Source organism: Manis javanica, chromosome 3, assembly GCF_040802235.1.
Source record: "Manis javanica isolate MJ-LG chromosome 3, MJ_LKY, whole genome shotgun sequence".
In the NCBI taxonomy this organism is placed as follows: domain Eukaryota; kingdom Metazoa; phylum Chordata; class Mammalia; order Pholidota; family Manidae; genus Manis; species Manis javanica.
Window position 1 is genome coordinate 3,039,397 of NC_133158.1, and position 22,724 is coordinate 3,062,120.

The 22,724-nt window shown below is 45.2% G+C and overlaps 1 protein-coding gene across 2 annotated transcripts; it reads right to left on the bottom strand.

Annotated features, from left to right (window-relative positions):
- Positions 1–201: 201 nt before the first annotated feature.
- WDR82 (WD repeat domain 82) lies at positions 202–17,531 on the bottom strand. Of its 2 annotated transcripts, XM_017672002.3 has the most exons (9): positions 17,081–17,530; positions 13,138–13,235; positions 10,472–10,538; positions 6,035–6,134; positions 5,413–5,529; positions 5,028–5,183; positions 4,533–4,602; positions 3,841–3,983; positions 202–2,905 (listed from the first exon to the last, which is right to left on the bottom strand). In XM_017672002.3, exons 1-9 carry the CDS (start codon positions 17,239–17,241, stop codon positions 2,876–2,878), a joined length of 942 nt encoding a protein of 313 aa, XP_017527491.2. In that variant the 5' UTR covers positions 17,242–17,530; the 3' UTR covers positions 202–2,875. The 2 variants fall into 2 exon arrangements, with proteins under 2 accessions (XP_017527491.2, XP_036850840.1); XM_036994945.2 differs by lacking the exon at positions 5,413–5,529 and having other exon boundaries at positions 17,081–17,531.
- Positions 17,532–22,724: the final 5,193 nt, after the last annotated feature.

Genomic DNA, 22,724 nt, shown 5'->3' on the forward strand with positions numbered 1-22,724 from the left:
ACCAGCCCACAGGCTTCAGGCACCAGGGCAGGCCCAGGGAGCCCAAAGATCCATCCACACAGCATCACAGTGAATGCCAGCAGGGACCAGGACCGCTAGCTGGAGACAACCATCCCTCCCAGCCTCCAGGCGCCAAGCCAACAGTGCTACGGAAACCCCATGGAAGAGGCTGCAGCCATAAAATTCTGTTTCAGACAGACAACATGGAAAAAATGTTTATATGTTAAGTACAAAAGGGACATAAAATTGTATATACAGTAGAATGACTACATAAACACCAAAAATCTATGCACAGAAATTTCTAGAGGAACATTTAACACGAAAAGATCAACAGTGGTAGCATTTGGGTGGCAAACATTTTAAACTCCCAAATTTTACTTAATAAGCATTATGATTGCAACAGGGGAGATTTTTTCTTTGGAAAAAAAAAAAAAATCACTGGCTGGTGGTTGAGCAGTGCAATATCACTGTCACAAATCGGTGGCTTTGGGCCTCCCCACTGAGAAGGGCCTAAGCGCCTCTGGCTCCCAGAGAACCTGTACAGCCCCTTCGCCCGTCATTCTGCCCTGTCCCCACCACCTCACCGCATCACTTCCAGCTATATTTTTCCCTTTGCTTCCTGACCCAGGAGCCAGCTGTGCAGCCACAGGTCCCTATAAACAAAGGGCACACAATGTGTATTTTCAAAGGATGGTGCCTCACTTTGGCCACAGGAACTCAGTATAAATCATTTTCCTTGCTGACAGGCAAGCCTGCTATGCTCTGGTTGCAGATGTGAGTTATGCAGCCTTTCTTGTTAAGCTCACCGTTCCTAGCACTCTAAACAGGTACTCCTACCATGGGTTTTCTACCCTGGAAAGCCAGAAGTAGACAGTGAAAGTTCCAATCTTGGTTTCTGAAGTCCCTCTGCTGGGAAGGCAGAGCTACACAGTGGGCAGCATGGCAGAAGCTGCAGATCCCGGTCTCCTGGGAAATAGATCAGCCCCTTGCCCTTTAAGTTCGGGCAACAAGTCAAAAAATAACTGCTAATAAAACAACACAACCAAAGTAACTGCTGGCAATTCCTACTGTGAACAGAGACAGTAATGGCTTGCTTTTACCTCTAGCTGGTAAGTACTCATGGGCAAGTCATAACCTTGTTGGGCCTTTTTCTGGATCTGCAGGGAATGTTACCTGTTTAAATATTTGGGAAATAAGTGAAGTTAACACACCACTTGTCCTGCTCAAAGGCCATGCAGGGGAAGAAAAAGCCATGAGCCAGCCGCAGCTCATCTCAATGTTGATCAGGACCCCTCCCTCTCCCAAGAGAAGGTAAGGAAAAGCAGCAAGAAAGCAGATGTATTAGGTTAACAGGAGTGACCTGTAATTGGCAAAGAAGCCTCATTTGACAAACTGAAAATGTGCTGGTTCCAGCACCTTGTTCCCCAAATGCTGGAAGCCAGACACAAAGGCATGCAAAAGTGACTGTCACACATACAGGTGTAGACAGAGCATCAACCGGGCAAAAGGGAGCTAATACTGCAGAAAGGGCCCCAAAGTGCAGCCTGAAGAGCACAAGGAAGTCCTCCCGAGACCCTCACTTAGCTGCCATAGGAAGAGCAAACACTGGAAGCTTTGCTTCATTCAGTTTCCCAAAGGAAAACGAGGAATCCGAAGACTCGCTAACACCTGCGGCAAACACTATTCGCACGGAAGCACCCCTCCTCCTGGGCCACAGGGCTCCACCTCCTTGGGCTGAGCTCTGGGAAACGACAGATGTATATATATACATATGCATACATACTTGTATGTGTAGATGTATGCACATACAATATATTTAAATGAAGGTGTACACACTGTGCTAAAATACAACAGAAACCCAGGTCATATATAAAAAGGCTGAATATAACATATAACACAGGCCTAGGATCAGCTCTTGATTGGGAGCTGGGGAATCATCTGGAGACTATGTACACGATTTGTGGTGGGCAGGGAAGGCGTATCAGTGTAAACAACTCAGACTCACTCCACAATACAGGCCCACAGGTAAGCGTGATGTATCTCATATACAAAAATAAACTCCCACCTTGCTTTTGTACACAACCAAGCTCGGTAGGCACCCAGAAGGACCACGGGTTTGTCTTGATGGAGCCCACATCAAACTGCTGCTCAACCTCCCAGCCCTAGGGACTCACCCGCTACCCCTCCCTCCCTCTTTCAGGCTCTTGGGCCTTTTCCCACCTAACGCCCGGAGCCTGAAGCATGCCCAGATCACCCACCCTCACCCAACTAACCTGCAAGGCTTCCTGGCAAGCAAGGTCCTTCTGTCTCTGTCCCTTTCTGACCCCAAGATATATGAAGACTTACTTCTGTAAATGTTTGGCACCTAATTAACATGATGGTTGTGGAATAATGCCACAATGACCCAGGGAGACCCAGTCACAAGACATGCAGGGTAAGGGCAAGGGGCACTGAGCTGCCCTAGCATCTCGAAACCAGAGCACAGGCTTCCCATGCATCACGGGGTGGGAGAAGGGGGTGTGCAGAATAAACTTCACCAGCAACTCAGCAGCAAACACATTCCAGACTGGAGGCGTCTTGAGGGCCCCACTATTCCCTAGTTGTGAGTCTGGCCACTCCTCTGGTGGAGGTCAGGGCAGCGACAGCTGGAGAATCAGCCCCGACGGCATCTGCTGCACCGAGAGTCCTGTGAAAGCAGCTCGGCAAAGCGGTTTTTTTCTCTTGAGCAGATATACAGTACATCCATGGGAAGGCTGTGTGGAAGGATGGTCTCCAGACCAGTAAAACAATCCAATCCCAGTATGATCTCAGTCCTCTCTGAGTTTTTTCCTGCTGGCCGCCCTCACTGCACAGAAATAGCCGAGCAGCATCAGGGTCAGTCATCAATGGTGGGCAACCAGAAGGCCTGCAAGAAGAGCAGGAGTCAGCTTCAAAACGCCATGCCTCTCTTCACTTCTTCCCCCACCCTGCAGCACAGACGGACCCAGCCCCGGCGGGGCAGGGGTCGTGGGTTGGCGGCCCACCCACCTAACCGGTGGAAGGGCAATCTCTGGGGACACTCCCCCTGCCGCTGGTTGCATCCCGCCCACCACGGCGGCCCAGGGATAAGAACAAGAAGCACAGTCCCAGCGACCTGGCCTCACTGCTCGCTCCCCAGGGGACCTCAGACCAGCCCTTTCCTTCCTGAGCTGCAGAAAATGAGAAGGATTGGGTTGGATTGGTTTGCTACATTTTTTTCTGACACCATTTTCTTGGTAAAAAAGGGGGGTGACAACAGCGTGTTCTAGGTGGTCTAGCGAAACGCCTTGTCCCCTAACACGCAGGTAGGTTTAGAGATACCAAGAGCAAACTGTGGAGACCAAGACTCATGGACGCTTTGTTCTGCTAGTGTTTCCTAGGGAGGGATGGGGCCTGGAGCACATTCTAAGTGGTGAGCTATGACCCACTCTAATTTTTGAGAAACTCAGCATAAACCGAGAGGAATGGAAAATGGAAAGGTTCAGCCACAAAAGGGTGGTTCAGAGTATAAAAAGCCAAAAAGCTCTGAAGCATAGCCCCAGATACCCTGGGTATAAAACCAGCAGTCAGAGCAAGCCTGGCCGAAGAGCTCCTGGGAGCTCAGAGGGGATCCTGGATCATGGAAAGAGGAGTAAAATTGAAGACCAGTCTGAACCAGACATCAGATACTAAGAGGTGAAGGGAAGCACCAGCTGAGAAACACGAACTTGGGGTGTTGGTAATGTACCTATTTAGAAACATACCTTGCTGTGCTCTTTTAAGTACCCACCACCCCACTGGAAAAGGCCCCTAGGTGGAGGACATCTCCCACTGTTCACATACCATGTTGGAACACGCACTGGCAAAGGTCATGAACTTGGGGTTGAACTGCAAACAGGTAATGGGGCCTGTGTGTTTGCCATCCAGCACAGCCACTTTTATACCGCTTTCTCCATTCCAGACATGGATCTTGCCATCCTCTGAACCTAAAGAGAGTGACAAGGAAGATACAATAGCTCAAAACACAACACAAAGACAAGTAGGAAAGAGATGTGGATTAACATCTGCAGAGAGACTGAGCTTCAGGACCCGGCCCTCAGCAGAAGTTGAGAGGGAGGAGACACCGTGAAGAAAGAACTCTGGGAACTGACCTTGATCCTAGTTATTTGTTCCTGGGCAAATCACTTCCTCCCTAACTTCAGTTTTCTCATTAAAAAGGAGGCTGAATACCATTACTATACCAGTATCTAGCCACTAAGACTACAGAACACAGGGTTATACCGAAAGTTAGTATTGCTAGTAAGATGGTGCGTGTACAGTTTGACGCTAATGCAGGTCCAGGGAAAACCAACATTAATTCCAGTTCCCAGGGAGGAACTGAGAAGTCAGGAGAGTTTAAAGACTTGGGCATAATGTGCTACACAGAAATCTGAGAACATCTACCAAAAGGGAAATAAATAATTTCTTAATTACTAAAACAAAACAAACACACAGTACCAGAAAAGTAACCCCTAAGGGGGATAAAAGCAGCTTACCAATCATAATAAACTGGGAGTCTGGAGTAAATGAGGCCTCCAGTGTGACAGCTTTGCTATTGGCATAACCCTAAGAAAGCAGAACATTCTCTTGTTACAGCACCATTAACAAAAAATAATTGCCTATGAACACTGACCTAGCGCACACATCACCTTTCTTTCCGCAAAATGCTCTTCTCCTCATGTAGTGCCACAAAGTTCCAAACTCAGCCGCCACCCTTTACAACTGACCCCCTATCCCAACCCCGTGGTTCAAGGTGGCAAGAAAATGTTTATGGTCAGGAATCATTTTATATCAAAACATCAAACTTGGGTCACTGGGTGAGAAGTGAATGCCTGAGAATCCAAGAGAAACATGCGCAGGAAGAAATGCCAAATCCCTGCCTCGGTCAGTGAGTCTAGCATAACTGATGGTCTCCACCAACCAGCTAACATAGTTCTCAGCCCACAGAGGTCCAGGATGGAAACGGCCAAGCTCAAAGGCTGTCAGCTCACCCCAAATGTGTGCATCACCACTCCCTTGAATGCGTCAATGAGACGGATAAAGCTGCCGTTGGTGGAGATGAGGATGAGTTTGCCATCATTGCTGAACTTAAGTCCTGTCCACTCACAAGTCCGATCATACTGCATCTTAAAGGTTGCAAATGGCCCCTGTGGAAGATAAAAACAGCAGCCCCAGGCCCATGGCCCATCAATAGTTCCTTCTGCCGAAACCAGCCCTCATCCTCTCCCTGGAGATTCCTTCTGACTGCAGAAGTAGGACATGAACTGCTGCTCTGACGCTCACTAGTGTCTGCCACACTATAGAAGAGGCTCTGAAACATTCGCTTCACCCTTCCAAATGTCCGTAACAACTAGTGCGAAGAGTCAAAGATTTTACCTTATCAAAAGAGCGAAGGTCATAAAGTTTGACCATTTCAGAATTGACACCTGCAGCAAAAATTAACCCTTCTGGGTCAAAAGAACAAACTGGCTTGCCCTGTAGATGCATGAGGCCCTAAGAAAAAGGAAATAAGAAAAAAAAAATTAATGAACCCAGGATCCTACTGCTATATAATTTACTCTTCCCAAGTAAATGAAAGTTAAGGGGTACAAAAAGCTACCAGCCCACCTACAGTATGGAAAAAGCAAACAAACCTAACTACAGTGAGGCTTTCTGAGCACAGATCTTCACACAACTGATTTCACTGTACTAACTGTACAGGTTCTATACACACTGACTTCCTATGAAAATAAACCCCAAGGCCAAAGCCATATAGCTCAATGCCTCAGGAAAACTGTTCTAAGCAATATGTGCACAGCATAATGCAATATGCACTGAATTAGGGTATTTGCTTAATTACCAGCTACCTACCGAGAACACATTTTCTCCATAGCTTAAAAAGACTGGGGTCCCAGAGGGGCACCCACTGCTTTCCCACTTCCTCAAGAGGGAGAGTTGATGACAGTGCCTACTGCCCACCTGAGAAGACACTCCCAGTGTAGCTGAGCAGTCCCATTACCTGGCAGTTAGGAGACCGGAGATCCCAGAGTCGAATGGTCTTATCAAGAGATCCAGAAATAAAAGTGTCATCCACAGGTGACATGGACAAGGCCACTACCCTATAAGGCATCAAGATAAATAGGAGTTGAAGCAAAATATTTGCAAAAATTGGATGTGAACTCTAAACCAGTTTACCTGTCTACCTACATATACCTCTTGTCCAAAAACTGCCATTTTAAGAAACATAGCTACATGAAAAACCTGGAATACTTAAAGGCAGCTAGTATAATGAAAAAAGCAACTTAAAGTTAACGTATGAAAATGTAAGAGTCCGATGAAAATCAAACCAGGACATACTGCCTCACACCCACTTGCACAGTCATTATCAAAAAGAGTGGTAACAAATGTTGGTGAGGATGTGGAGAAACTAGAACCCTCATACATTGTTGGTGGGAGTGTAAAATGGTGCGGTTGTTTTGAAAAAGTTTTACAGCTCCTCAAAAATTAGTTACTCTATGATGCAGAATTATACTCCTAGGTACATACCTAAGAAAAATGAAAACATATGTCCTTACAAAGACGTACACATATGTTCACAGCAGCATTACTCATAATAGTCAAAAAATAGAAACTACCCAAATAGCTATCAACTAACAAATATACACACAAAATGTGGTATATTCATATAACGGAATGTTACTTGGCAATAAAAAGAATGAAGTACTGAATCACGTTACATGTATGATTCATGGAACATGGTAAGTGAAAGAAGTTGGACACAAAAGGCCACATCGTCTGGCTCCACCTCCAGGCATGCCCTGTTCCCTCGTGCCTTATTGTAGTGCACTTTGCTGCTATTGGGTGTTTTTCACAAATGGAAGATTGTGGCAACCCTGGATCAAGCAAGCCTATGGGCACTACTTCACCCCCAAGAGTGCACTGGCCCACTTTGTGTTTCTGTGTCACATTTTGGTCATTCTCACAAAATTTCTAACTTTCCCATTACTGCTATATTTATTCCAGTGATCTCTGATCAGTCGTTATGACTTACTAAGAGCTCACAATGGTCATCAATTTTTAGCAACAGATACATTAAGGTATGTGCATTATTGTTTTAGATATAATGCTACTGCACACTTTGTAGACTACAGTATAATACAGACATAACTGTTACATGCACTGGGGAACCAAAAAACTCATCTGACTTGCTCTATTGCAATATTCATCATATTGCAGTGGTCTGGATCTGAACCTGCAAACCCCAAGGTACGTGTGTATACAGAACATCCAGGAAAGGAAAGGCTATGAGACAAAAGTGGATTTGTGGTTGCCAGGAACTGGGAGGACAGAGAAGGGGAAACGACGGCTCATGGCACAGGGTTCCATCTGGGGGGATTAAAGTGTTCTGAAATCAGGTAGGTTAGTGATGGTTGCCCAACTCTGTGAACATACCACCATTGAATGGTATATTTTAAAAGGTGAATTGATGATACCGAACTAAATTTCAATTAAAACAGTAACAAAACCACGATTCTGTAACGACGGGTTTGTGGACCATCCAGATCTCCTCAAACATGAGGGGCACCAGCATCACCTGGAGGGTAGGTTGCAACACAAACTGACCTTAACACAGACCCATTCCCAGAACTTCTAATCCAATCAGTCTCAGGTGAGGTCTAAGAACCTGCATTTGCGACAAGCTCCTGGGTGACAGTGATACTGCTGGTTTGGACACACTTAGAGAACCGGAGCCCTGTGCAGAAACTCTATTTCTGATATTGGGCCCCTTTTATACCTACCCCATAAAGAGTTACTCTTTGAAAAACATTTCTTCCAGGGTTTCATCCTGAGCTTTCTTTTCCCCTCTGCTCCAGTTCTCCCTCCACCACACCCGGCTCTGAAGAGACACAGCCATGTCCTTTGCGCTTGGGCCTGGCCTACAGAAAAGGATGGCATGCAGCTGTGCTTTACCTGCCTCCAGAGCAAGCCACAGTCCCAGCCAGGGGCTCCTTGAGGACTGTAGGCTGTGACCCGTTCAGGACCTATCATCCTAAGTGCCACCTATGGAGAAAGCCCTGTGAAAACAGACATTCAGATGGTTCTTCCTCCTGGGTGTTATGGAAGAGGATCCACACTCCGGCCAGGCTGCAGAACACTTCACAGATACAGGAGCTGGTGTCACAGATGAGGATTATAAAGGAAATGGTGGTGGTGTACTGTTTCATTTTGACAAAGAAAAAAAGTTTGAAGTCAAAAAAGGTAATTGAATTGCGCAGCCCATCTGTGACTGGAATTTTTTATCTAGAAATAGAGGAAGTTTAAACTTTAGATGACAACGAAAAGGGCTCTGGGGGTTTTGGTTCCACTAGAAAAAATTTATGCCATGAATAGGAAAATATGTATTTTCTTTAAAATGAAGTTTTTGCCTAAAATAAAAATTTCTTCCAATATTGCACTAGCTCCTTAGCTTACAAATTTAAGTAATTCTCACATTTCCTGGGAGTGTTGAGGTGGTAATCAAAAAGACCGAGCAGAACGTATACGGACCTGTGATTTTATGCCATGTTATTCAGGTCAAAAGCTGGTAGAGGAAGTCTATCTGGGCACAATGCTCTATGCTGAAAAGTACAAGAAATACCAGCAGGAGCAAGACCTCAACTCTAAGGAAGCTTAACTGTCTAGTCTAGACAATTCCAAGAGAGGGTCAGAGAAGGCTTCCGGAAAGCAGCGGCACTGCAGTGGTCAGGGTTGCAAATGGGAGATGCTTTCCTGGAAGGGGCCAGATAGAAAGGCATGAGGCAAGTGCCCAGGAAGCAGCACAGAGTTCACCTCAACTGCAGTGTAGGAGGTGATGCTAGGACATGGGAGAGCACCAGAGGAGGTGAGCCTGACTCCCAGGGGTCAGACAGATGGGAGGAACCACTGAGGCTTCCTCAGGCAGCTGTGAAGTGGTCAGAACTGTAAATACAGCGTGTGAGGCACGGTAGCGATGAGTGAGGGGCTGGCCCCACCTGATGGGGCAGGAGCTAGGACAGACCACAGGCAGTTAAACCTGTATGGAATCAATAGGATTTAACAACTCACTGGATGGGAACAAGGGGGTGAGTCAACAGGTAACTATGAGTTTATCTGAGTCAGGAGAACTAGATGGGAGGGAGATGAAGAAACATGAGGCGGACAGAGAGGAGCCGGCCCAAAGAAACTAACACTGATGTCCAGGGTGTCAGGCCTGTCATGTGGGAGCATGGAGGACACATCTGTGCAGATGTGTATAAAACCTGCAGGTGAAAGTTGAGCCTGGAAATCATGACACATGGGCTAAAAATATGATTTTGGAAGCCATCTGATGAAATTGGTGGATGAAATTGGTGATGGAAGTATCTGAGAAAAAAGCCAAGAAAGGAAAAAAGCCAACTAGGGGAGAACCTTGTTTATGTTAAGAGTCTCAGGGAAAAACACCAAGCAAGAACAGAGCCAAGAAGGGGAAAGTCAGCTGCCACAGAAAAAAAAATCTACCAAGAGGCTGAACATCATGCCCCCAACCGCCCGGGTCCTGCCTCCTCCAAAAAAGCTACAGCAATGGATTTTAACTATAGAGGCAGCAGGGAAAGTGAATTAAAACAGCTTGGAAAAAGCCCCATCAATGATTCTGGGACTCAATCAAGAGTGATTTAACAGTGAATGAATGTGAGGAAGTGGAGATGGTAGCATGCAGATTACTCTATGTCTGACTGTGCAAAGGAGTGGGTAATGGGCCAAGAAAGACGTTTAAGATACGGAAAACCAAGTTAGTTAAGTTTGCAGATACAGGAAATGCCCAGTGAGGGAAATGGAAGCAAGCAAAAAGAGGGGGCTTGGTTCATCAAGGAAGAGAGCTATTTTTTTTTTTTCAGGAAAGGGGTTGAAAGAATTTAGGTTGGGAGGGATAGAAGCTGAAAAGAACTCACTTTGGATTGCTCTGGTTTTCTTAAGAAGGAGGGACAAAATCATCTACTAAGAATTAGGAGATCAAGAGGTTGGATGACTGGGAAGATTAGAAAGAATTTTGAACTGCAGCCAACTCTTAATTACAGACAACTCTGGAGAGCAAGAGCCTGCTGAAGTGGGGACCACCTGTGCCGGAAGGCTTCCTACTCCGAAATGGCCCTTTCCTTAAGGGACACCTGATACTCACGGCCCTAAGAGGTTTCCTCTGACTATCTTTAATCCACATTTTCCTAATTATGTTTTAGCTGAGATTTCAGTTTATCTATGGAAGTCCTGCCCATGCCTCCACAACCTCAGTTAATCACGAGTTGACTGTTTAGGTGGAGTAAACAAGAGAAGACGAAGAGGAATGCCAACAGCAGCAAGGGGCAGCTCCAGTTCACGAATTAACATCTCTCCACTCTTCTATCTGGACAACCTCCAGGGATAAAAAGACCATCTCTCTCCTTCTCTAACACTTGGCTCTTACCTCTTGCTGTGTCCAGGAAAGTATCTGATGTATTTGTTGTCATGTAAGGACAGGTAACGAATAGTATCTGTAAAAAGACAAATATGGCATGATGTTATCCTACTATTTTTAAAGGAATTTACTTTACATTTTCATCTTGAAATGACAAAGTAAAAGAATTGTTTTCCATAACTCAAGCAAGGTGTGACTAAATAATGATAATGGTGAATAATTCCTCCCCACAGCTGAAGGGTAGGCACTACAGATTTCACATACTTCAAAAGCAGAATTCTTAAGTTGACAGCATACAGAGCAACATTTGAAACCATTGTTACTACCAGTCTTTGGCTTCTGCATATTTACAATGTGACTTGTTCTGTAAATATACCCCAGTGTCACCTCAGCTCCCCCCAAAACGACAATGGTTTGAGGGCCCACAGAACAGCAGGCCTTAGAGGAAAACATCTGGCTGCTGAGGAAACCAGCCCAGAGAATGAAGCAGCCATGCTAAGCTGAGGATCAGGCTGCACTCCAGCATAATATTTTTGTCCAGGGTTCTCCTGGACATACTGACCCAAGCCTGACCCCATGTAAGTGTTAACTGAATATACAATTTACATTATAACTAAGCAAAATGCAAAGAGAAGTAATGTCCTGCGACTTCTCTTCTAATTAACCATCTATCCAACGGTCCCTTGTGCATAGAGAAGTGAGTTAAAAATAGTAATAAAGTGACCAAAAGAAGAAGTGAGGAAATTTGGGTTAAAAAGATCACAAGATGTTTAAAAATCAAACTCATGAACTATACTAACAAGTTATGGCAGTTAGATTTTGACAATATCAAAGAGAAGCCTAATCACTGAGATGTGTCCATGGGGAGAACAAGGCTATATTCTTAAAAACCAAATGATTCTATTTGAAAAGGTACACAAATAAAAATGGGAAGGGAACGAAGTGCTACAAAGACTAGAACTGGAAAGTACAATGCCCCTAAAGAGACAAGGAGTAAGGAACAATTATTGAGAAAGAGGTAATACAAAATGGTGGCAAAATACAGAAAAGAAATCAAAGAAAGAACATTCTGGAGGCAAACATCACACAAATGAAGAGGCTGGAAGCACCACGCCAGCCCTGTGGTTCACAGGGGGCACTTTCTCCTCAGAGGGAACATAACAAGCCGGGAATGGAGAAAGGGCACTCTGTGTGTCCCCAAACTGACATCTACATGGTTTTCCCTGAACACATCTTCATCTTCAAAGTTCTCAGGGACAGCGGCAGTCTTCCTGGTGGTTCCATTGCTAGGAACTACTCACCTGCCCTATGCAGGAAGAGACTTCCTCCCCATTACCTGGTTTCCCAGAGACAGCAGGTGTTGGCATCCTCTCTGCCCCACTCAGCAGCTGGCGCGCTGTTCCTGGCAAGGCAGTGGCCTGTACAGTTATCTCCTGTACCGGGTGGTATCACAGACCCTCAAACTGTACAAACTACTACCTCAGCCTGGAATCAGGCAAAAGGAAATGGAGCGTTGGAGGAGCTCTTCAGGATGCACTCGAAACAGGGCAGCAACATCCTCCCAGCAGGGACCTGGCAGCAAAGCTGCAAGGGCCATACAGTTGCCTCATCTTGCACCATATTTGGAGAATCCTCATTTATTCACCCAGAGAAACACAAAACACCCCAACAGAAGAAATAAACCAGTCATTCAGAAAATCACACAGATACGTTTCCTTAGGATCCTAATGTTGTATCTTCTTGTCCAGAAGCATCAATTGTACTGCTTACTTAGAAAACCACTTCTGAAACAAACGCATGAAAAGTAAAAATGATATACTTACTAAAAATTAAGTACTAGCAGAAAAGTCTCATTAAAAAACAAACAAAAAAACTCTGCCCATCTGCTGATACGCATATTCAAAATAGCAGTTTAAGCAATCTCTGTTGAGCATTTCAAAAATCTTACTGCAAAAAGTAAAAACAATCAATACATCAGTGAGATAAGTTAAAAAAAAAAAGTCCTAATATGAAAGTAAGCATCATAGATCAATTACCAAGACAATCTGTCAACTGCGAATGCCGTATTTCAGGGGAAACACCGACAAAAACAGAGACCATTATTAGAGAAAGAAATTCACAAGTTTAATTTCTGAAAGTAACTCCTTACTCTTCATAGACAATTAGTTTTATTCAAAAGCAAAAGGGAGAAAGGAAAAAAATTAAGATAAAAAAGCCCCTGGAATCAAACATAACTAAAGTCACTTCACTGTCCTATACCACCACACAGACAATAAAAAGTAGGGCATACACCAAAAATTCTTCTAAGGCCCCCTAAACTACCACGGCTCAAGCATCTGTTGTTTACAATTTGCTGTGTGTCAAGAGTTCTCTCATTTGTTCTAGAAGCATTCCTTCAAGTTCCAAGAAGTACTGACCATAAATATGATTTGTTACTGCCTATCCCCATTCTCCTTTCCAAACTGGACACCTTTCACTCAGCTTCACATCCTTCAAAGGACTAGGGACTCACTTCCAGCATCCTGCCATTCATAACAATGTTAGCATTGCTAACATCATAGGAAAACATTTACATTCAAGTAACTAGAGCCAAAGCAAAGTAATCACAAAGATCCCACCAACTATTTAACACAAGAAACCATGACCACGACTTCCTAAAAAGAAGGCTTGCTTACCGTCTATTTTGTTAGAGCTGTAAACAACTGTGTTTGCTGCGTGAGTGTATCTGATGAGGTCCACGCCGTATTTCTTACTGTACAGGGTTCTCTTTGGTCTGAGGAGGAAATGGGACAGAGAAAGAAAACCATCAAAATCCTCTATCACCAAAACCTGAGACATTAATATCAAGAGAAGCACTTGAATGATGTGGCAAGAGTGAAGATTCTTTTTAAGCTCTAACATTGGGAATAAACAGTTTCTTCCAAAAGGTAGAAAATAAATGCAATCAATCAAGTGCAAACAGCCTTTCCCCTCTCAACACCAACAAATGCCAAGGCTAGGAAGTGAAAGTAATCTGAGGGTTAAATTTAGTCTTTACTACAATGTTCCAAAGTAACCTTTCAGAAAATTACATTTATTTGGGAAGAAAGGCACAGAAAACAACACAAGTCACCGCTTATAAGAAAGAGGGACATGGAAATATGTCAAACCTATGAGGCCAGAACTTTTCTTAAGCCACTCACTTAGAAAGAAGCTCTTCCAGATGAAATGATTTGTCGAAACTGAAAACACATGCAAAATGTATTGCCTTTCCTAAATTAATCTGCTGTCCCAGCAGCTATCCATCCTCCCTACCCTAAAGGTCCAAGCACCTGGCCTTTAAGAAGGCAAGCCTAACTCCCTAGCAAAATTACTTATGGTTTTCTTTTTCTTTCATGTAAAATCACGTATTTCCAAGCTAGAGGTTAGCAATCCATTTGTTTAAGTTCCTTAGATGTCTTCCTCTATAGAATCTTGAAAATCAAGCTGAAACTGATCTCAGCAAAATGAAAACTTCATAATGTTCTACATTTAAATGTAGGAGAATTTCATAAACACTGTACCAATTACCAAGAGGTCCAGTTTATCAAAAAGAAAGAATTTCACCCTTTCAATGCAGAACCCTCTTGGAACCTAGATGCTGAACGATCAAATTACTCAGGCAACTTTAAGAAGCCAATCATTTGCATTTTCAATTTTTGTTACTATCAGTGAGGTCAAGGGTTTCCCTATATAAAACCTATTTCCAAACAAGATTTCTCACTCTGTACACCTTGAATTTTCCACATTCTTACCTTTACTGAAAAGATAAGCTAAAATGATCTCAAAGGCTACCTTGTTGAGTTCACCATCCCGGGTTCTGCTACGGTTACTATGTGGTAACCAGTGAATGACTGAGTGAGCATACATGTATGCTTGCTCTCAAAAGATAGCTGCTGACTTTACCTCTACAAATGGAAAGAGAAACATACTAATCCCAGCATTTCAGTCTGTCTGTACAACAGTGAAGACAAAGCCTGAAAAGTCTGTGGTAAAGGTTGTGATGTAAGGAAAATTTTCAGTCCTATTTTTATACTATCTTTCTCCAAGTTATCAGTAACACTGTTCTTAATAACAAATCTTTTACCTTGTTTCCTAGTTTGAAAGCAAGATCCTAATATATCACATCCATTGCAGAGGATCTTTACAGATGACATTTTTTCACAAATATTTTGGTAAGCTGCTTTATACAAGCTATGATTTTGGTGGTCAGGTATGAATAAATAACATTAACAGCTTCTCTGAGCAATTCAAATCATCTACCACGGGTAATATCCTTTACATTCTTTCAAGTTGCAAAATCACTCAGTGGATGAACTCCTTTATAAATGAAAAGTTTAAACGAACAGTAAACTGGAAAATATTAAGCATAAAGAATCTTGTTTTATGTGGGGGGGCTTGATTATGGGGGAAGTCTAGTAACCATAATGTCGCTCATGTAATTGTAGATTAATGATACCCAAAAAAAAGATTCTTGTTTTAGCCATTTCAAACTCCCAAATGCTAACATTAGTACCATCTAATAATGATACCATGCCTTCCAAGGAAACATTACTTTTTTTCCCAATGTTGGTTTGACCTACACTAGTGGCAAACTTTTTCTTCACATTACCACTCAGGATCATGAACTCCTTGAGGCCAAAGATATCCTCTGGTCAATGTCACATATCTGGTCAGAAGGCCAGACTAGAATCCAGGTCTCCTAACTACCAGGCCACTTTCTCACCACAGATCACAATGAAGCAAGATCACAATTAATTGATGAGAAAAAGTTTAAAAGACCATGCCCTATATACTATTGTATCAATATTAAATTCCCTAATTTGGGTAACTCTGGTTATGTGAGCATGCCCTTGTGCTCAGGAAATCCATGTTGAAGTGTTCAGGGAAAAACCGGCTTGCTATCTCCAATTTATTCTCTAACTGTTCAGATAAAAAAACAGCACACATATAAATACTTACATAGGAATAAAGCAAATGGGGCAAAATATAACCAATTACTGGATCACATGGGAGTTCTTTGAAACATCTGTAACTTTTCTGTAGTTTGTAATTATGTAAAGAGGCTACTCAAGTGAATAAATTGCATTATATGTAAGATTAACATTTTACTTTTAATAAGACAGACTTCAAGTCACCGTCTGCAAATTTTTTGGCTCTAGGACCCCACAACCCTGATCCTCACCCCAGCTATATACACTACTTTTCCTCCCAAGCTGATTCAAGGGACCAGAGCTGGACAGAAATCCACCTACTAAATGAATAAGGCTGACTCAAATAACTCAGCATCATCCAGCTAACAATTCTCTCTCTTCCGCCAGGACCACCACTATAGGCCACTCTTCCACATACTGCAGGCAGATCCAGACCCAATCGCACAAAACTTCCTAGCCCAGAGGGAAAAAATTGGGGAGAATATTATAGCTCAGACCAAAACAGCATTACTTTAGATAACCAAATTCACACGTGAAGAGACAAGTTCAAAAAAAAATTCGCATAAGACATAAACTGGGGGGTGGGGGTGGGGAGGAACAGCTGCGGAAGTTAGAAAAAAACCAAGGATTCCAAAAATAAGACCTGGATCTAGGTAACAAAATGAAGTCTGACAAAACCAGTAGCCACCTAATTAAACCAAACTAGCAAGCCTGCTTGGGGAAGGCGGCTGAGGGGAAATCAAATTTAGCCTAGATCAGTCCCTGCTCCAAAGGAGCTCAAAATGTAGCAAGTACTTGGAGAAAACACGTCTACAGGGGTGAAGTGATGCTGACAAGGTCTCCAAGAGAAAAAGGCAAAAATTCTGACTTTATTATGAGATTTTGCAGAGATGCAGGTGTGGTGGGTCTCCAGAGGACCTGGCAACACAGAATTCGCATAATCAGACTTGGAATTTATAAGTGGACAATAAAGTGTAATTTTTAAAAAAGGCAGAAGAGCAAACGTGAAATTGCCATACGATGCTTTTCTTTGTTCGAACGGGGCGGTTCACATTCAGGTCGGGATGGGACAGCCAAGTTCGTCCGTGCTTGGCAAAAACGGAAAGTTTCAGGTGTAGTTAAGACGTTAACTATAAACGTGGGCATCAGATCTGCGGGAGTAAGAGAATGATTTGGAACAGAAAGGCCAGGCCAGGGGGCCCGCGGCGGCGCTACGAACAAGCCCTGACAGCTGAGAACTGCAGAAAGGCCGCGGGAAGCCGCGGGGCGGGCGGCGGGCGGCGGGCCAGGGCTGCTTCGAGGTCACCCAGAAGAGGGCAGCGCGCGGGCAGGCGCCGCGGAGCGGGGCAGGGGGCAGCCCTTGCGGGCCCGCGCGGTGGCTCGAGCCGGAGCCGACTCACACCTCCGTCGGCGCCGAGCGGGCGCTTAGAGGTCAAGGTCAAGGCGGGGTCTGGCAGGCGAGGCAGACGCTCCGAGGCGGCCGAAGGCACGCCAAGGGACGGAACATTCCTGCGGCGACTGTTACTACCTGACATGAAAGGGGCCTCCGGGCCGGAAGCGGCGCCGGCAGGAGCCAGAGAACAGGCCGGGCCGGGGTCGCGGCGGGGGGCGGGCGGCGGGCCGCGCGGGGGCGGGGAGGGGGCCGGCCAGGGCCCGCCGCACTCACTTGCCCTCCTGGCAGTCGTACAGCACGATGGAGTCGTCGTCGCTGCTCGAGATGACCGTCTCGCCGTTGGGGCTGAAGTCGAAGCAGTTGATCTTGTCCGAGTTCTCGCGGAACACCTTGGCGACGCGGAAGCTTCGCAGCACGCTGTCGGTTAGCTTCATGGCGGCTGCTGGCGGCGGCGCGGGGCCGGGGCCGGGGCGGGGCCGGGAGGCGGCGGGCGGGCTGCTGAGGGGCTGGCCCGGGCGGGGCGGGCGCCGCGCGGGCGGCGAGCGGGCAGGCGGCCGACGGGCGGGCCGCCTCGTCCTCTTCCTGCTCCCGCTCGAGCAGCGCTCTTCTGCCCCGACTGTGGGCCGCGCCGACCGCTCCTCCACACGGCGCCTCAGGACCAACCGGCGCGGCGCCGGCTCATTGTGTCCGCCATCTTGGGGCGACGGGGAGAAACCGAAGGCGAGAGCCTCGGCGCGGCGCACGCCGGGAAGGGGGCGGGGCGGTGACGTCAGCGCCGGCGGCGGGGTGCTCTGCGGCGGCCTTTCGTCTGCAGGACGCGGCCGGAGGGCGGGGACGCGTGCCACCCGCTCCGGTAGGCGCGAGGACCGTGGGGGCCCGGGAGCCGCGGGCTCTGTGCGGAAGCGCGACCCTCCGTGGGACTCGGGCGCCCCCTGTAGGGGCGCCGACCGCCGGGCACGCGGAAGGAGGTGCTGCAGGGCTGGGCCGCGCCCTGAGGGCCGGTTCTGGGCCGAGTCCGCGAACCGGTGACCCGCGGGCTTTGACCCGTCGTGCACCACAACGCCAACAGAGTCTCACTGCATTTATGAATTGAGGTATGATATGCGGTAGGCTGCACACGCTGTAAGTGGGTGAGTTTTCCTTTGGATATACACTCTTATGAGCCCACCCAGAACGTTCCTTTAAGCCTCCTTTAAGAACTTTTGACCTGATGTGTAACAAAGTGCACGAAGTGAACTAATTTTAAACGTACAGCTTCACACATTTAAGAGTCTCATTGACGTATACTTTTATGAAGGTTTCACATGAAAAACAACGTGGTTACACATTCACCCGTATTATCAAGTCCTCCCCCATTCCCTATTGAAGTCTCTGCCCATCAGTGTAGTAAGATGCCAGAGTCACTACCTGCCTTCTCTGTGCTGCGCCATGTGTGCCAATCGCAATGCCCCTCGAGCCCCTTCTGCCCTCCCCCACCCCTCCCCCACCCCTCCCCCTTGGGAACCGCTAGTCCCTTCTCGGAGTCTGTGGGTCTGCTGCTGTTTTGTTCCTTCAGTTTTGTTTCGTTGTTATACTCCGCAAATGCAGCTCCACACATTTTAATAAAAACTCATGTTTAAGTTTTAAAACGTATTTACAGCTCCAAAATTCGGAGCATTAATTACAAGGAAATTTTTGAAAGGGAAAATATAACAAAGTAGTTTTAAATTCTCGATGTCCTCCTTGTTCATGCGTCTACGTAAACTTTATAGATGCAACCATTTTTTTTTTCCAACTTCAGTATTGTATCCTGCACATTTTTCCATGTCACTAAACCAAATTGTTGTTGGTGTTTTCTTAATCAAGGTATAATTTATGTACAATCGACCTCAATGGATGGTGTTATGAATTTTGGCAACATTTTCAGTGGTGCACCCACCACCACATGCAAGACACAGAACAGTTGCGTTCCTCTTGGTAGTCAATGGAATGGTTTAATGGTTCCTATTAGGGATTCTTTGCCTTAAAAGGAAGGAACGAAAGTTGATCCCTTCCAAAGGAAAGCGCGATCTGATCACAAAACAGGTGCCAGACACCCTGGCTTTAAACTTTCTGTGCAAGGGGTTAAACTCCATTCATAGATCACTAACTCATGCTCAGCTCCTCAGAAGGTTAATTGCCTGAGGTCTCCTAATAGTGGAGAGAGAGGCCTCTTTATTTTGTTTCACTAAACTGCATCTGCTGAAAGGGAAGAAAAATCCAGAGGAAAGACAGAGAAACATTTCAACCACTGATATTAGTAGGAAGATGTCCTATCCGGCCATCCAGATAAAACCTGGAAAATAGTGAAACAAACAACAACCAGAAACCTTGGGACAGTTGGGTCTTTTTGGGAAAAACTAGGGGCTGTGTCCCATCCCCCTGAGTGAAAGAGCCAAGATCCCTGCATATAAAGGGAAGTTGTTCTCTGGGGAGAGGGCAGGAGCCTGGCTAAGTCTGGGCTGCAGTTGCCTCCTGACAAAGAGCAGAGCTTCTGGCTACAGTTTGTTCTAGGGTTTGGAAAAAGTCTTTTTGAGTGAAACCCTAATGGATGGCAACTTTCCAAACTGCAAAGCAACGTATTAAAAGCCGTCACTTCCTTGCAATTCACAGGCTAGACAGACTGCTGTAGAGTCAGCTTTGAATGGGTAGGTGGCAACCAGGACAGATCTGGGCCCATTCCTGGAACTTTGGAGGGGAATTGAACACACCCAGGAAGATACTATTTTTTGGCCCCTCTTAACCTACAAAAATATCCACATAAACAGCCATAACCTACTGACGGATGTCAGCCAGAAGATACCTTTTCGGGTTATCTTTTTAAGTTTTGCACTTCCTGTATTTTTCCCAGATCTCACAGTTAAGACTCAAGCTTCCTTCCAAGACTTGACTTCCTGAATTATTTTTGGAATAGAAAAACTCACTTTTTCTTATTTCAAAAGCATCCTGAAATGGCTCAGCTTGTTTCACACTCGTAGCCTGGCTCCCTGCCCTGGCAGAGTGGGACTCTCCTTGCTTGCAGTCCAACAGTGGACTGTACAAAGTGACCCAGAAAGGCTGGCTCCTCTGCAAGGGGGACAGGGGATAGCTAAAGTCAAAAGTGAATCTGATGGCCTTAAAAAACAGCAGACTTAAGTTTTTTATTTTTTCTTTTAAATCATTCCACTGTTTAGTTTTCACATAAGTAGATACATATCATTGAGAAAAACTAAAAAATAGTTATTTAAAAAAAGCATACAGAAGCAGCTTTTAAATCTGTTTTTATTATGATGAACTATGCATAATAGAAATTTTACCATTTTGATGTAGAATTTTTCAGACTTTTCCCCCCTGAAATGTATTTTTTTAATGGGTTCATAATATGATTTATAACCTAGTCTTTCCATATAATAATGGGAACATCTTCCAGGTCAATAAGTACAGAAGTACAAAACAATCATTTTGAATGGTTATATACTATTCCATGTGTTTGTAAAGTAATTTTGTTTCCCATTATATCCAGAGCCTGGTCAGGGTCTGGCTTAATATTGTATTTTTAATTGAATAAATGAATTTGGCCAAAGTATTTAGAGTTATTTATTTGATTGGTTCATTTACCCCCCATTTTTTCTCTCTCTTTTTCTAAAGACCTAATTCTTTTAGAGCAGTTGTAGGGTCACAGCAAAATTGAATGGAAGATACAGAGACTTCCCATATATTCCCTGCCCCCCCCCCCAGCCTCCTCCATTGTCAACATCCCCACCAGATAGGAGCATTTGTTGTAGTAGGGTGAACCCACACTGACAGATCCTATCACCCAGAGTCCACAGTTTACATCAGGGTTCACTCTATATTACACATTCTCTGGGTTTGGACAAAGGTAGAATGACATGCATCCACCTTTATAGTATCACACAGAGTAATCTCACTGCCCCGAAAATCCTCTGTGCTCCACTGATTGATCCCTGTCCCGCTCCCAACTCCTGGTGTTAGGGTCGGCAGACAGATGCGAGCCAGGAGCAGATGGGGGACATGGAAAACACCACCCTCCATCACCAGCCTGTATGTCGTCAGAATTCAGAATACCTCAACCCTAGCAGAACTTACTCTTGGTTGGAGCATCGTGCCCGAGCACCCAGGTGTAGCCTGACATGCTCAGATGAAGGTAAAATGGCAGAGTTTGACTGCTATCAGACCTTGCACTGGTATGGGCAAACTAACCAAAACGGGTGTGTGCATAACCTCAAAATGAGCAGCACTTGCAGTACCTGCCTGAACATAGACAAGAACAGCGCCTGCATTGGTTCACCTGTTGTCTGGCACAGAGCGGAGTCTTGGAGAGTCTGGGGTAGGACAACCAGAGAGCAGGAAGTTACAGGCCTATAAAAATGCCAAATTTGTGACCAAGCAGGGCTCTAGGACCCTCTGGAGTTGCCCACTTGGACCCCTTTCCAAGTGTATTTTGGCTTTGTTTATGAAACTCCCTACTTGGTCCGAGAAGAATCGGTAACAGCCGGTAACACTAGCACCCACCAACCTTTTTACTGTCTCCATAGTTTTGCCTTTTCCAGAAAGTCATATAGTTGGAACCATATAGAATACGTAGACTTTAAAAATTGTACTCCAATACTTGGGAGTCAAATGCTAGCTGGCAATGCTGTGTGAAGAAAATAAAACGTGTAGCCATAATAACAATTACCTTACACACATACTTATTTTTATTTATGCACATTATCTCACTTAATCCACACAACTCCGAGTTTCCATTATTATCTCTATTTCACTGCCCTGAAAATGGAGGCCAAGAGAGGTATTGCAGTAGCAAGTGGCAGAACTGGATTGTCTATAGGTAACTACGTATATATGAGAAGCTAGACAATGGATGTGCATAGATAGGAGTAGGCAGGAGGCTGATGTGTAACTAGATATATCTGAATGCGTGGAGACATGCATGGACTGGCAAATAGATGACTGTAAACATTTCTCCCACAATCATGACCTTTTATCTGTAACCTAGGACTTACGATGTGGCTGTTTGAACTTGAGCTCAGAATACTAAGTTATGTCTCTACAGTACACTTACTTCACTGTTGGGCAGTAAATCGAAGCCCTATGGCCTCCTCTTATCACTTACCTAATTACCTGGATTCCAGAAAAGCCAGTCCCAACTCTAGGAATTTGCTCTAGTATTTGGCAGATAATGATATGTAATCGACTGCATTTTGTATAACTGGTCCCATGTGTTGTCTTCAAAATAAAACTGCTCTTGCTAAGATCAATAAAGATCTAGTTGAGTTGTCCGATCCAGTGGACACTTTTCAGCCCTTCTGGCCCTGTGACATCAACAGTGTTGGCCACTCTCCTCTTGAATCTCTTCTTCACAACTCCCTTGACATCATTTCATTCTGACTTTCTTCTCCCCTGTCTGGACACGTTCCTACCTCTTCCTAGCTGTTCTCTGGCCACTCTGTGGCTGGCATTACTGGGTGCCCACCCAAGTTTCCTCCTCTTTGTTCCTTTCTGATACAGCCCTGGTTCTGTTCAGGCATCCTCCCTCCGAAGTGGCAATGCGTTTCCCAAGAGTGGAGTCCAGTCCTCTGGGATGAATCCTGATTAGTGTAAACCACTGGTTCTCCAAGTGTGGTCTCAAGACCAGTAGCATCAGCCTCACCTGAGAACTTGTAAAAAAATTCAAGTTCTCAGACTTCACACCAGACCTACTGAATGGGATGCACTAGGAGCAGAGCCCAGCACTGTTTTAACAAGCCCCCCAGTTACCTGATGCAAATTCAAATTGAGAACCACTAGTGCAAGCCAGTCATGATGAGTGGTCTTGTTCCTCTTCCCAGTGATATGTGGGCATGCATATGTGATGACATTTTGGCTAATGACAAATGAGAGGAAGTCCACTGCAGGAGGG